This window comes from Lynx rufus, unplaced genomic scaffold, assembly GCF_022079265.1.
Source record: "Lynx rufus isolate CCGP_SWC_20201006 ecotype Redwood Valley unplaced genomic scaffold, mLynRuf1.p SCAF_5, whole genome shotgun sequence".
In the NCBI taxonomy this organism is placed as follows: Eukaryota; Metazoa; Chordata; class Mammalia; order Carnivora; family Felidae; genus Lynx; species Lynx rufus.
Window position 1 is genome coordinate 1,174,107 of NW_025814867.1, and position 14,595 is coordinate 1,188,701.

General features: G+C 42.2%; 1 protein-coding gene across 16 annotated transcripts in view; it reads left to right on the top strand.

Moving 5' to 3' along the window:
• ANO10 (anoctamin 10) overlaps window positions 1–14,595 on the top strand; it is a 224,090-nt gene that overhangs the window by 69,672 nt on the left and 139,823 nt on the right. For 14 of the 16 annotated variants that reach the window (XR_006965599.1, XR_006965600.1, XM_047098701.1 and 11 more), the window contains one exon: window positions 1,773–1,901. Coding sequence is in view for 14 of the 16 variants with exons in the window: in XM_047098701.1 (XP_046954657.1) it covers window positions 1,773–1,901 (129 nt within the window). In the remaining 2 variants the exon portion in view is untranslated. Of the gene's footprint in view, window positions 1–1,772; window positions 1,902–9,535; window positions 11,159–11,909; window positions 13,843–14,595 lie in introns of those variants that run through there. The other 2 variants (XM_047098711.1, XM_047098705.1) reach the window with 2 other exon arrangements.

Genomic DNA, 14,595 nt, shown 5'->3' on the forward strand with positions numbered 1-14,595 from the left:
TAGCTGTATTTGAAAAAATCATGTTTCATTATAGAGGTATTAAAAATGCAGGAAGCCAGGCACTCTTAGATACTGCTGATAGGAGGATGAACAGGTCAGTCTCATGGAGTGCAGCTTGACGTTATTTATCAAAATTATGAATGCGTGGTACCTTTGACTCAGTTCCGCTTTCAGGAATTTATCCTAATTCCACTCTTGTTAAATGATGTATTTACATGGTAACTAAATGGAACAATGATTGTCATAGCAACTAATGCCCACCAATAAGGAAATGGTTAAATAAATTCCGATACATCTCTGCAATAAAATATTTAAACAGTTGTGACAAAGAACGAGAGAGTTCTTTGAGTGCTGACATAGAATAGTCTCCAAGACATTTTAAGTGACAAAAGCAAGGGACCGGACAGTATGCATTGGGCTGAAAGAGGGGAAGAAAGGGCATATATATTCAAATTTCCTTATAAAGTTTGCATATAAAGTATCTGGAAAGGTAAAAAAAAAAATTAATAATGGTGATCCTTTTGTAGGGAGCACAGGAGCTCGCGGGCAGGTAAGGGGTACATGAGGGCAAGGAGACTCTTCACTGTAACTTCAAGTTTTCAATTCTGAGCTATGTAAAGATAAAAAATGAATAAATAAAAAAATTTAAGTTATTTAAAGAGAAGATAAAGTCTTGAGTAGGTTTGTTGTAAAGAAAACTCCGGAAAAAATAATCAAGTTATACAAAGATTGCTAAAATAAGATAGCGGAAATTCTCCATGAGACCAGATATTTATTCAGTTGGGATCCAATCATGCTTTGTTTTGCTTCTTTTAAAATATTAGTTTCTAACAGTAATTGTATTTTTTAGAATTAGTGGGACTTTTATCTGCTTCTTGTTTTAAACGAAAATACAGTTGGCACACAACGTTACACGTGTTTGGGTGTGCAACACAGTGATTGGACAAGTCTATCTGCTCTGCTGTGCTCGCCACAAGCAGAGTACCCGAGTGGGTGACCAGGCGTTGCCGTCACAACACCTTGACCGTATTCCCTGTGGGCTGCAGCATTCCTCCCCGCGACTTGCTCGTTCTGTAATGGAAACCTCTACGTCCCTTCCCAGTGGTTGGGTTACTCGGCAGGGATCAAGTGTCGTGCATGAAAAGGAAGAGCGACCGAGCAGTGGTCACGTTTCCGCAGTCGGTGCTCTGTATGGGCTCTGGGAGACTCCTCCACGGGGCCTTGGGTCAGTCTGTTCAGTAGCTCGGTGGGGCACGTGTGTTTTTCCAAAGTCTCCTGGGCGAATGCCACTCGAAAAGGATCACGATAGCTGGTGCCTCTGGTGTAGCCGAACCAGCTGTGGTCTGTAATGTGGCAGAGTAAGACAGTCACAAAAAAATTCCATTTGAAATCATACTAACAGTTTTTGAATGTGAAACATTTTTTCTGGTGGCCCCACCTTAGATTCCCTTTAGGTACCAGTAGGGTAACTTGAACAGCGTACGCCTCTCGGATGTATTCCAAATTCTCAGGTCCCTGGCCACCTCCAGCTGGGAAGGTAGAACATAGTGCTTTGGATATTCCAGCCATAAATATTGAAAATGCCTTGTAACGGCCTGACTTTTTTAAGCCGAAGAAAATCACAGCATTATAGAGAAAAAGTTTTAAATGTACTTGGGATATTTGGAACGAGGGAAAGGCTTTTTCTTTGATTTTATATGATACAAAAAAAGACTGAGGAAGTATGGAAGAGGTCATTGTGGTTTTTAATTTCACATTTTTTTTCCTTTTAGTTGGCTTTTGAAACAATGAGTGTTATATCTGTGGTCACTAACTGTGCTCTAATTGGAATGTCACCGCAAGTGAATGCCCTCTTTCCAGAGTCAAAATTGGACCTCGTTTTGATTGTGGTAGCCGTGGAGGTAAGTGAAACTTTCAACATATTTTAAATAGTCTCCATGCAGACGCCTCTGTTTAAGCAGAGATGACCTACAGACAGCAGTGGTATCCCTGACTGTCCGTGACTGGCAGTTTAACGACACAGATTTCCTGGTAAGAAGGCGAGGTAGTTCAGGTGACGGACAGACACGCATTTGTGGTTGCTGCCCAGTTCGCAGAGACCATCGCCGGGGTGGGCTTGGGAAAGTGGTTCTTCCCGTTGCGCTGACCTGTCCGGTGCTGGGTAGAGAACTTCCGTATGAAATAGAATTCTGTAGATTTGACGTTTTTTTAGCCTCTTCTGTCATTTCTACGTTCTTCCGCAAATGGATCCTAAGAAATGCTTTTTGATAATGACTTAAATCTCGTTAGCAACAGGTGTGGAATTCATTGTGAAACTCTAAAACACCCAGATGTGATATGTGTCAGGAAGGCGCATAACCCGTGCATACGAAGTTCAAAGAGGCTGGCTGGCTGTACTTTTTAGGCTTTCATTTTGTTTATGGTGGTTCCGAATATGGATTACTGTAACATCTTGAAAATTCAGCACTGACCAATTGCAAATGGACGCATTCGCAGGAATTTTTTTATTGCTAGTGCTTATTGTGACCTTTCATTTTTAGATACTTTAAAAATAGAGCAGTTGTGAACATCTAGTCCCGCAGAATGTAGCAGGACTGTAAGGCGTTGGTTCGTATACCTAAGGCCTCAGGACTGAGGGCCAACTAGCGGTCAGAGTGTGAACTTGTGCCTTTCCCGGAGTGGCTGAAGAAACAGATTCTGCTTTGCTGTGTTTATCTTTCTGTGTATTTAATAGGAATCTGTGTTCGTGGTGGACGTTCTATGCAGAATATGCGTTTTGGAGAATGATTTCAGACAGCAGTGAGTAGGAGGGAAAGGGGACGGCTCCAGCAGAGAAAAGTAGGTCTGCTTTGAATTCTGAGAGTTGAATGGGATTTTGGAGAGCTATTTGCAAGGCTGGTTTCTCACCTGTGTAAGTGAGAGATCAAGACAGAGGCGTCTTAGACGGCCAGCTGCCCAGGCTCATAGCGTACCTTCCATTTTGGATGTGGCCTTTAAGTTTGTGGGTCTGGGATCTTGTCTTTGCCAGTACATGCAGGGTTAATTAGGCTTTTGGGACTGACCGACGCTTAAAACTAATGAGACTCACAAAGGACTGACCAGAATGCCAGGCGGTTAACTTACCATAAGGAGATACTTTTCCAATGACTGTAACAGTTGGTGTTAAAGTTAAAGTGGAATTGGTTTATTAGAAGATTTCTTGGTAAATTGGGAACCAGAACAAGAGGAGTATGAAAGTCTTGAGAGACATGGAAGGACCTGAAAGCCGTCCCCTCCCCCAAAGCGAGCAGAGCTCTGCCGAGAGCCACATCTGGGGGTTCCGCTGCCAGCTTCTGAGCGACGCGGGACGTGTTCACTGCCTGCTTCTTGATCTTGCCTTCGCTTTCTCCAGATTTCTGGCTGGTCCAGAGTTCTGTGTATCCCCAATGCTACTTCTTTCTTCTTTTGTATTTGCTGATGTCTTAACAACAGATATTTGGGGCCTGGTTCTTCTCACTTAATTTGGGAGATATCCTGGTCTACAGGAGCATTCTGCAGATGGCACCCAGGAATTTGCTGGCCTGCGTGGGGTGGGCCGCGGTATTTCTGTGGTGTTCGGCTAGAGCGTCTAAAAGTTCTCTGTCTTGCTGGGCCGCCCCTGTGCTGGCCCTTTGGCTAGAGAACAGGCTTGTCTTGGGACTTTTTATTTTTGTCTGTGCCCGTTGGCATTTGTGCTTGCCCTTCGTCAGCACTTAGTCTAGGACGTATGAGGTAGAGAGGAATACCTGGGGTCCTTAGGGTACTGGGGTCTGTGCTGAGTCGGCCTTCTTTCTACCTTTCAGAGTTTCCTTGTGTTTATTTTGTATGTCATGTCCATGGTCTTTGGTTGTTCTTAGCAGGAGGAGTAGTGAAAAGTACTTCTGTTCCATCCTTCCAGAAGCAGAAGTCCTCACTCTGTTAATTAATCTTTTTTTTTTTTTTTCTTTTTTCTTTCCTCTTTTGCTTAGGACCAAAGTCCTTTCTTTGGGCCTGGCTAGCACACTTTTATTCCTTATGTCTCAGCTTAGATGTCACTGGTCTCCCAGGCTTTTCTGATCCTTCCATCTCTGCTGGATGTCTTCTGTTAGCCTATCTTGAAGCCTCCATGGCCCTCCCTCATGGTGATTATCCCGTTTATATGCCTTGCGCTTCCTGATAGGCGTGTTTATGTCATGTCTGTCTCTCCCATGCACTGTTGGTTTCTTAAGACCAGGGATGGTGTCTACTTTTCCATCTAGTAAATAAGAGTACTCACTTGAACAGTGATGGTAGGTATACAGTTCAGTGCTGTGAATGTGGAATTAATAAATTACGCTATTAAAAAAGAAAATGGACACTTCTTTCTTTCTTTTTTTTTTTTTAATTTCAAAACACAGAATGGGGGTGCCTGGGTAGTTCAGTTGGTGAAGCATCCCACTTCTGCTCAGGTCACGATCTCACAGTTTGTGAGTTCAAGCCCTGCGTTGGGCTCTGTGCTGATAGCTCAGAGCCTGGAGCCTGCTTCGGATTCTGCGTCTCCCTCTCTCTGTGCCCCTCCCCTGCTCATGTTCTGTCTCTCTCAAAAATAAATAAACTGAAAAAAAATAAATCAAAAGAAAAAGAAAAAATGGGTATTATTCTTTTCTGATAAACTTATATTCGGTGTTAATTATATGACTATATTTGTTTATAACGTTTTCTGAGTTCTACTTACAGAACACAAAGTGGCAAGTGCTCATTTTTTTTTATTCCTTAATTATACACAGTCAGTATTGAGAGCTACTGTGTATATGATACTGAATCTGGTGCGAAGGAAAGACAAAGCTGTCTTTTTATTTTTGTCCTCAAGAGCTCTGCTTCTTAGTGTAGCTGAGAAGATGTGCACATTTTACACATACACGCATGCACACGCACGTGTCCACATACATACACTATAGCTTAGTACATCTACCTACTAAGAGACGCAACTAGGCAGAGTAAATGATATGTCAGGTGACTGGTCTGTGGTGACGTGGAGGAGAAGATCATCACGACTGTCATCCAAAGACGGGACCCTTTGTGGTCTTCTCTTCTTCTTTGGTGAGTTCTGAGAAGGCTTGGATGTGAGTTAATCCCGACTTCCTCCATGCTAGTGGAGACTTCCCACTCTGAATTCTAGCCCGGGTGGAATCTGCTCCTAGGATGTAAGTTGGGGATGCCTGGCAACCTGAGGGGTGGAAGGCCAAAGTTCAGCCACGGGCCGTCTCAGCCACCGACTTTAGAGTCAGTCATGACACGGAAGAAACGTGTTTTTCAGCTTAAAATTCTTCCCCGTAGGCCAGAATGCCAGCAGTTTTGGGCTATTTCATTACCAGCTAGACTTATACTCTAAACAAGAAGTATTTCCTCTGGTTACCAAGATTAAATCCTTATAATAGTGATTATTTTGGTCTGTTCTGGTTTTTTTTTTTTTTTTTTTAATGAGCTAACTCATAGAAATGTTACCAATATTTGTTAATACAGAGATCATTACTAATATTGAGATCACCCAGAGTTAAGTCAAAGGGTGAAGGAGTGTAAGGAGGTTGTAACTACATGTATACCGCTTTCTCATTTTTGGTTTTTATTGTGGTGAAGTAAACGTCGGAAATTTACCGTTTTAACCTCTTCAGAAATTTAATTGTGGTAAAAAAAAAAAAAGCCCCACATAATATGAAATGTACCCTTTTAACCACTTTTAATTGTACAGTTCAAGGCATTAACTGAAACTCTGTATCTGTTAAACACTAAGTGCCCATTCCCCCCTCTCCAGCCCCTGGTAACCACCATTCTCCTTTCCGTTCTTGTGAATTTGATTACTCTAGGAATCTCACATAACAGAATCATCCAGTATCTGTCCTCCTGTGTCATAAGGTCTTCAGGGTTCATGTGTGTTATAGGATATGTTAAAATTTCCTTCCTTTTCAAGACTGCATGATATTCCCGTGGATGTATATACCACATCTTACTTATCCATTCGTCAGTCGACGGCCACTTGGGTTGCTTCCGCATTTTGGCTGTTGTGAATAATATTGCTGTGAACGTGGATGTACCAATACCTCTTTGAGTCCCTGTTTCACTTCTTTAGAGTCCATAGCCAGAAACAGAATTTCTGGATTACGTGGTAATTCTGTTTAATTTTTTGAAGAAACACAATACCATTTTCCATAGCAGCTGTACTGTTTTTACATTCCCGCCAGCAAGGCACAAGCATTTATTCAATTTCTCCACATCTTTGCCAACATTTGTTATTTTCTGTTGTTTGTTTGTTTAATAATAGTCATCCTAATGGGTGTGAGGTAATACCTCATTATAGTTTTGATTTCCCTGACAAGCAGTGATGTTGAACATCTTTTCATGTGCTTTTGGCCGTTTGAATATCATCTGTTCAATTTCCTCACCCGTTCTTTTTTTTAGTGGCCTTTCGCTTATTTGTTGACTTGTAGGAGTTCTTTCTACGTGCTGGATGTCGATCTCTTGTTGGAGACATGACTCGAGAATGTTTTTTTCCAATTCTGTGGGCTACCTTTCTACTCTGTTGGTACTACCCTTTGAATGCATAGAAGTCCAGTTTTTCTACTTGTTTCTTTTGTTGCCTGTGCCTTTGGTGTCATATCCAAGAAATCATTGCCAAGTCTAATGTCATGAAGCTTTTGCCCTGTCTTTTCTTAGGAGTTTTATAGTGTTGGGTCCTAAGTTTAGGTCTCTGATCCATTTTGAGTTAAGTTTTTCTACAGTGTGAGGTAAGGGTCCAACTTCGTTCTTTTGCCTGAGGACATCCAGTGTTCCCAGCACCCCGTTGAAAAGACTGTCTTTTCCCCAGTGAATGGTGTTGCCATCCTTGCTGGAAATCACTTGACCATAAAAGTGAGGGTTTATTTCTGGCCTCTTAATTAATTTCCATTGGTCTATATGTCTGGTTTTTTTTTTTAACCGCTTTATTGATGTGTGATTGACATACAAAAAGCTGTATGTGTTTAATATATATAACTAGATGAATTTGGTGATAAGTATCTTTCTATCTTTATGCCAGTACCACATTGCTTTTAGCACTATAGCTTTGTAGTAGGTTTTCAAGTCAGCAAGTGTGAGACTCCCAACTTTGTTCTTTTTCAAGGCTGTAAAAGATTGTTTTGGCTATTTGAGTGTGTGTTTGCTTTAAGGTGCTTGTAGTAACTGTAGCTATTTACTCATTTTTTGGAAACTGTTGATCAAAAGTTGAGTTATATTGGCACAGATTGGTATTAAAATAAGTCTTCCCTTTGTACCAAAGTAGTATATTTGAGGATTTGCTGTTTTTATTTTATTGACTTTCTACCTATTGAGAGGACCCCAGCTTTGTTTTCTAAATTGAAAATTTTGTGTGTCAGGACAAAATCTAGCTCAGAGAAAGTGTTAGAAATAACCCAAAAATTAGTAAGTTAGCTAGTTTTATTCTAGTGTTGCTGAGACCTGAGCTGAATGCCATCTGGTCTTGTAATGAATCCAAAAAGTAGAAAGTTTAATATAAATTAGAAAGTATACGTTTTTGGTTTATTACCATGTAAGTCTGCAAAATCCTACTGAAATTACAATTCAGAATGTTAGAGAGGGTTCATTAAAACCATCCGTGGATCAGATTAGCAATGTTTCTAAGATATTTCCTTTGATCTGTAGATAGGTTTTCAAATAAGGAAGTAAAATCTTAATATTATACTTACTTACCTGTTTTTTCCTGAAATCTAGATATGTCAGTTTTAATTACTGAATTTAAAACAGTGTTTTGCTAGTAGCACATTAAATTAATAGCATGCTGTACTTAACATATATTCATCCATGGCCCCTAAAAGAATAGAAATTTCACTAATTCGAAACCTAGTAAATAAGCCATATGTGTATTTAAATTTTTGTGTAAATTGTTAACATCTTGATGGAAATAAAATAAGGTATTTTATCTTAAAGCTATTTTCTCCAAATTAAGTAATATCTAAAATATATTTATGGGGTGCCTGGGTGGCTCAGTTGATTAAAGTGTCTGACTTCAGCTCAGGTCATGATCTTACGGTCTGTGGGGGTTCGAGCCCCACCTCAGGCTTTGTGCTGACAACTCAGAGCCTGGAGCCTGGTTCGGATTATGTGTCTCCCTCTCTCTCTTCCTCTTCCCAGCTTATGCTCTCTCTGTCTCTCTCTCTGTCTCTCTCAATAGTGAATAAATAAACTTAAAAAAATTACAAAATGTATTCATGTAAAAAGAAAAAAAGAATTTGTTAAGACAAAGGAGACTTAGAAAATTTAACAGTTTTATAAAGTTGGAGTTGAGAGTTAGTATTGTTACAGTTTAAATTGTAGATGAATTTGATTGTTTCAGTAGTAACGCCAGGGAACTTTAATTTTTATTTAAATTTTTTATTCAGGTTTTTGTTCTTTTGTTTTTTTTTAAGCTTGACATAGTAGAGCATAAAATTCAATAAAAGGCAAAAATGATCATTATGCTTGGTAACACAGGGTCATATGTCACAACTTTTGTGTATTTACTGCCATCTAGCGTTTCCTTTAAAAACTAAGGACACTTGAACGCTATTTTATTTGTAAAATGTTACAGAAATTTGTTATAGGCTGATCAAGAGAATAGCCTACCAATGTATGAAACCATGTGAAAATTCCATTTTTTAGGTTAAAAATATCCAAAACCTGGTGGTGTTAGAGTCCAACCCATAAGATTAAATCAATGTCCAAATAATGTATTTTAAAAATAAGCATTATCTTCACTTTTGAGGCAAAGTTAATTTCTTTATTTGATGTAATTTCAAGCAAAGGATCACAGCTTTAAGTGAGGGATTACACTTGGGGCGGCTGGCTGGCTCAGTCGGTAGAGCACACAACGCCTAATCTCACGGTCGTGAGTTTGAGCCCCACGTTGGGCATGGAACCTACTAAGCAGAAACCAGGGAAAAACAATGAGAAATTACACAAAGGTCTCTAATTCCTAAGAAAATAGAAAGGACTTGAATTCTGTAAACAGCCTATGTTCGATAATCTCTCATTTTAGCATTAAATGCATTCACAGTCCTCTTTTCGTTCTGAACTTGGCAAGGTGCACCAGTTACACATTCTGAATGCTAACAATTCACCTACTAAACGCTGTTTTTTTCCTAAGGTGAAAGTGAGTTGACTCTTCACCCTAGAAGTTGCACTACATTTCTAATGTTTAGGTCCTGGTGCCCAGCAAGCCAGTTCTACCATGCATATTTAATCGGTAGTTAAAAAAAATATCGCTTCATTGCACTTTCTTAAATTAAAAAAAGAAGAAAGAAGTTATGTGATTTTTTTTTTTTTTTTTTGGAGCTGCTTAGAAACAGAACTGATTCTCGTCAGGTTGTAATGACCAAAGATGTCTTCTGGGAATGGACAGAGGCCTTTGGGTTCTTGTATGCCCTAACTCGCAGAGTTTATTTTTCTATTAAAAAAAAAATGGTTTCAGACTTCAAGAAAAGCTGCAAGTGTAATACAGATAATCTTTATGTTTATTTTTTATTTACAGGATTCGCTCATTTGGAACATTTTTCCACGTGAGTGCTCGCTCTCTCTCGGTTCATTTATGTTTAGTCTCTATGTAGGAATACACGTGGGTGCTTCCAGGTATGGAGATTCTGTCCCTCTCCTGCCCCTTCGTGCATCATGGCCCTGGGCCAGTCACCTCCTCTCGTGAGACCATTTCCCTGACCGCCGATTGAAACTAGTACAGCTTCTCTTCCAGGGACACCATGAGGAGGAGAAGTAACACATGTGTGACAAGTGTCTGCATTGTGCCGATGCTTGATAAATGCAGGTCTCGCTGCCCCTCTTCCAGACGAGCTATAGACACGCTGTGCGTGTGAAGCTCCCCCTCTGCACTTGGCAGAGGCGCAGGGGTGAGAGCTGTGGTTCTAACTGGCTCCGCAGTGGCAGAGAGAAGCTGTCGTTGTCTCTACTGTCGTTGTGGCCATTACTTGCTCAGCGGGCAGTGTAGCCGCGTGGAAGTCGCTTGGGTGTCAGAGCCTGGAGGCAGCTGCGTTAGCACCTCGGCGCTTCCTCTTCCTCTCCGTGTGCCTCAGTTTGCTCAGATGTAAAAGTGAGGGATGCCAGCTCTGACCCGAAGGAGGAAGCGAAAAAGTGGTTAGCAGTGAACATCGAGACCGTTGTTAGGGGTTCATACCTTAGCAGCTATAGCCCTTGTGCCTCCCTCAGCTCGGAGCTACCGTGCCCTCGGCTTTGTTCCCCAGGGTAACTCGAATTGGTTTCTCGGTCAGACGTTAGTCTGCCTCTCTTACGTTTCCCTCGTGTGACGTGACTCCATTCTTTTCCTCCTCCCGCTCCCACTCCCACTCCTCAGTCCGGCCCCCCTTCCCACCCATTATCGCACCAGGTCTTGCTGATTTTGACTTCCGAACATCTGTCCAGTGTCTCTTTCCTGTGACCGGTGGCGTGGCTTGAGTTCAGGCTTTCACCATTTCTCGTCTGGACTTTTTTTTAAAACAACTTCATGGATGTCATTCACACACCATCCAGTTCCCTCATTTCAACCTCACATCCCCCCGTTCTCACCTACCCTTTCACGGCAGATCGTCGCCGGCCTCCTCGCTTTATGCCCTCATCTGCCCCATGCTCTCTCCTTCTGGAGTGGTTGTTCCAAAACACGGTACTGATCCTATGTCTCCTCTACAGCAGCCCTTAACGCAAATCCCCGTGGCTTACAAAGGAGCAGTGCCTTGGTTGAATCTCAAGAGTTTTCCACTGTCCTTTCCCCTTCACCCCCCCCCCCCGCCCCCCGCTGTCCCAGTTCACACTTGGGACATCCCAGAGCCTTTCCTGTGAATGAATAAATGGCATTAGCATTTCCTAAAACCAGAGGATAGTGATGTGTCTCTTCCACCAGACCGAGTTTCCTGGGAGCATTGGCAAGAATAGGCATGCAGTAAACATTCAGTAACTGAGCAATTTCCACTGAATTGCCCTTACTCTTTGTTTTCAAGTGATTAAGCAGTTGCTCATTAAATGTTTGATAATGAATGAATGTAGTCATGTATAGTTGTTTTTTCAGTGAGTATAGGGTTAGTGGGAACTGTTTAAGAATTAATTTCTTAATTAGTGGGGCACCTGGGTGGCTCAGTCATTGGAGCGTCGGACTCTTGAATCTGGCTCAAGTCATGATCTCATGCTACATGGGTTCGAGCTCTGCCTCAGGCTCTGTGCTGACAGCTTGTGGAGCCGGCTTGATATTCTCTCTCTGCCCCTCCTGCCCACGCTTTCTCTTTCTCTCAAAATAAAAGCTTAAAAAAAAAAGAATTAATTTCAACTTTATGATTAAAGACTTTGTTGTATTTTGGGGAGGTATACTAACAAAAACCCTTAGGTAAAATATTAAAATTATTTCTAAGAAAGTGAGCTGAATTAGGCAGTATGACACAGGGGTTCAGCACATGGCCTCTGGGTTCAAATCCTGGCTTCACCACTGATGAGCTATCTATCTTTGAGTGAGTTTAGTACCTACAGTTATTCTGAGGATTAAATGAGCAAATATACACGGCATGCTTACTATAGTGCCTGGCAAGATGAAGTAGTCAGTATTTGTTAGTTGTTACTGTTGTTTCAGAAAAAAAATCTGTTCTCATAGAAGTCTCTCTACCTTATTGAAAGGACTGATTAAACTCTGAGAATTCGATTAAAAAGCTTGATTATAAAGGAACCCACAACCAAATGAACTATTTTCATTTGGTACCACTTCTGAACGTCGGAGCACGTATCGGGGGCTCCTAGCAGGGCAAAGAAGGTTTTTGACTTTTGGATTAGGGTACTTTTGAATGGAATTATTGAGTTGGGTTTTGTCTTCCCTTTATTTCTGTGATAATCATGGTAATTTTCTGGTCTTTCTGTAGGCTGTCGCCCTCTTCAGTTTGTATCCAAATGAAACATGGCTCTGCGTTCTTTGAATGGGGTGGGAGTAATTAAAGATCGTCAAGGCACATTCTTTCATTGAATGCATATTTATTGTGTGCCTAAAACATGCCAGATATTACTAAGGTACAGCCCTGGCTTAGCAGTTTTTCCAGACAGGATCTTCCAGGACATGGAATGGATCACGATGCAACAGAAGGCCTGTTTTCTGGCCTCCCAGGTGGCCCAGCTCTCCCTCCCCTCCCGACGGGGCCTGGACTGGCACAGGCAACCCCAGCACGCCGGGAGGGGGCCATGGCGACAGCGTCCCCTCACTGAGACGAGTGCACACCAGGAGGCATTTCGTTTCCGGATCTGTTTAATGTGTGGCATTCTTGTTACCGTAATTGGCATAATTTAATGAAATGGAATGAAAACTGATGAAATGTGTGTGCTAAAACAGAGAGAGCCGTCATTTCTGTGAAAACCTTTGGAAAGACTCCATAAAGACAAGTTACTATCAGATTGGATAAAGATGAGGCAATTATAAAAGATTAGGGACAAATCATAAAAAGATGGACAGCTTCCAGGTTCTGTTTTCACTTTGCTCCTCGTGTGTCTTTAAGTTTTCCATCTTCTTTAAAGAAAACAATCCTGAAGCTCTTCAACGTTGTCTAATGGGTGTTATTTATGCATGGAAGACTGAGAAACTCCGTCGTTGGATCCTACTCAAAGGAAAGGTCTTGGCCCTACATTAAAATATTTGCAAATAAATTATACTTTAAAAGGTTTGCCAAAGTAAAACATGAATGATACGCATTTTTATGATTCCTCGTTTTACCTACTTTTTTGATTAACTGAGGAATTACTACCGCCTAAGTGAGTTTCTTCTGTCCTTGGGGAATGTGGCATTAGGGGCGTGGCTCAGAAGTTTGTCCGTTAGTGCGAAGTACGTGTTTTGTTGAAGAACCCAGTGTCTTCCAAATTGTTGGTTGGGACATAACCTATTTAAATATGATCTTACAAATTACTTTGTATTCTTCTAAGGTATTACAATGGTTAAGCTAACTCGAGTCTTGTCCTAGAAAGTTTAGTAAAAGCAAGCCTCACACTTCTGAAAGAGATCAGATTGTATTAAAAATAGCGTTGTTTTCAGAAAAGAATTGTTCAAGGATTAAGAATTAGAAAAATCAACAGTTTCTCTGTACTTTTAAGGCACAATTTAAATGCCTGGCTGCATTATCTTCTTTAAGTGAAACCTCAGAACATTGTATATATCCATACTCAAATGTGGGCACTCCAATTCCAAAAACAACTGGAATGACATGGGTAATTTGTCTCTGAGAACTGTTATTCTGCTGTGCTCTCGGTGACGCTCCCAAGGCCTCTGCCAACTACCTGCTCCCTCTAATATGTCCTGTGCTCCCTGCTCTCATGCACGGACCCGCCAAGTGCACTGGCCTTCTGTAGGATTTACCTGCTAGCCTCCTCCTTGTGTGACAGTGATCTTCTGTTTCAGATGCATGAATCAGCTGAAAGCCAAACTTGCCCCCTTTCTCCATTTTTCTATTTTATCTTTTGGGGGATGGTGTGACGAGAAAGCAAAATACATTCGAAATGCTTTCAAAATGTTTTCAATTTTTCCCCCCGAGGGTGGGAAGCAAGTTTTGCTTCAGAAGGCGGAAGGACGCGTTAAGAACATATGACTACCAGTGTTTATAGTATTGGATGCAGTGTTGAGAAGTTCCAAATCCAGAGGGAACCCATTGGGTGGGCCTTGTGTGGCAGGGGACCTTTTGGAGGGAGAGGGAGACATTGGCCTGCCCCAGAAGCACGTGTGAGCCTGGGAATGGTAAAAGCTGAGACCGTATGGGTTTCTCAGGGAGGGTGAAGAGCATGAATTGGGGATGAGGGATAAAATGGGGAGAGGGGTCCCGGGTGGCTCAGTCGGTTGAGCGTCTGACTTCGGCTCGGGTCATGATCTCACGGTTCGTGAGTTCGAGTCCCACGTCAGGCTCTGTGCTGACAGCCCGGAGCCTGGAGCCTGCTTTGGATTCTGTGCCTCCCTCTCTCTCTGTGCCCCTCCCTTGCTCGTGCCCCCCACCCTCTTAAAAATAAATAAACATGAACAAAAATTTTTTAAAAAGAAGTGTGGGGAAACTGATAGAGGGCCCAGCGCTCACGGTGAAAAGATGACATTGCATTCCATTTCATTCCAAGGGGTCTCTTCTGACACGCTCAGGGGAGAACTGCAGTAATCGTTTATCCTCACTGATGTAACTCTCCTCGGCCACGCCAGTGACAGGTAAACCTGAGTAGGTTGGAGCCTCTAGTCCTCCCGTGACTCCAGGGAGTTAGCCCCTTGTGGGACTCTGCGGGGGGCCGCGGTGGGTTTGTTTCTGTGAAGCCTGGCCCCGTGCTTGTAGACGGTGGGGCTGTCCTCCACACTGCACCACAGCCTGCCCTCCTCTGCCTCAGTGCCTTCTTGCTGTCTCCACATCGGTCCCGACCGCTGGAGTGCGCCCAGCCTTCTTTCCCATCGTGGCGTCCACCTTGCCTCTTCAGGGTCTGCCGTCCTGCTGGCTAGGTCTCAGTTCTGTGTGCCCGCGTGCTTGGTTTGTTTTTTTGCAGAAATACAAGATGCTCGTTCTTCAGGTTTCCCTTCTGTGCTTTCACATGGCTTGTTTT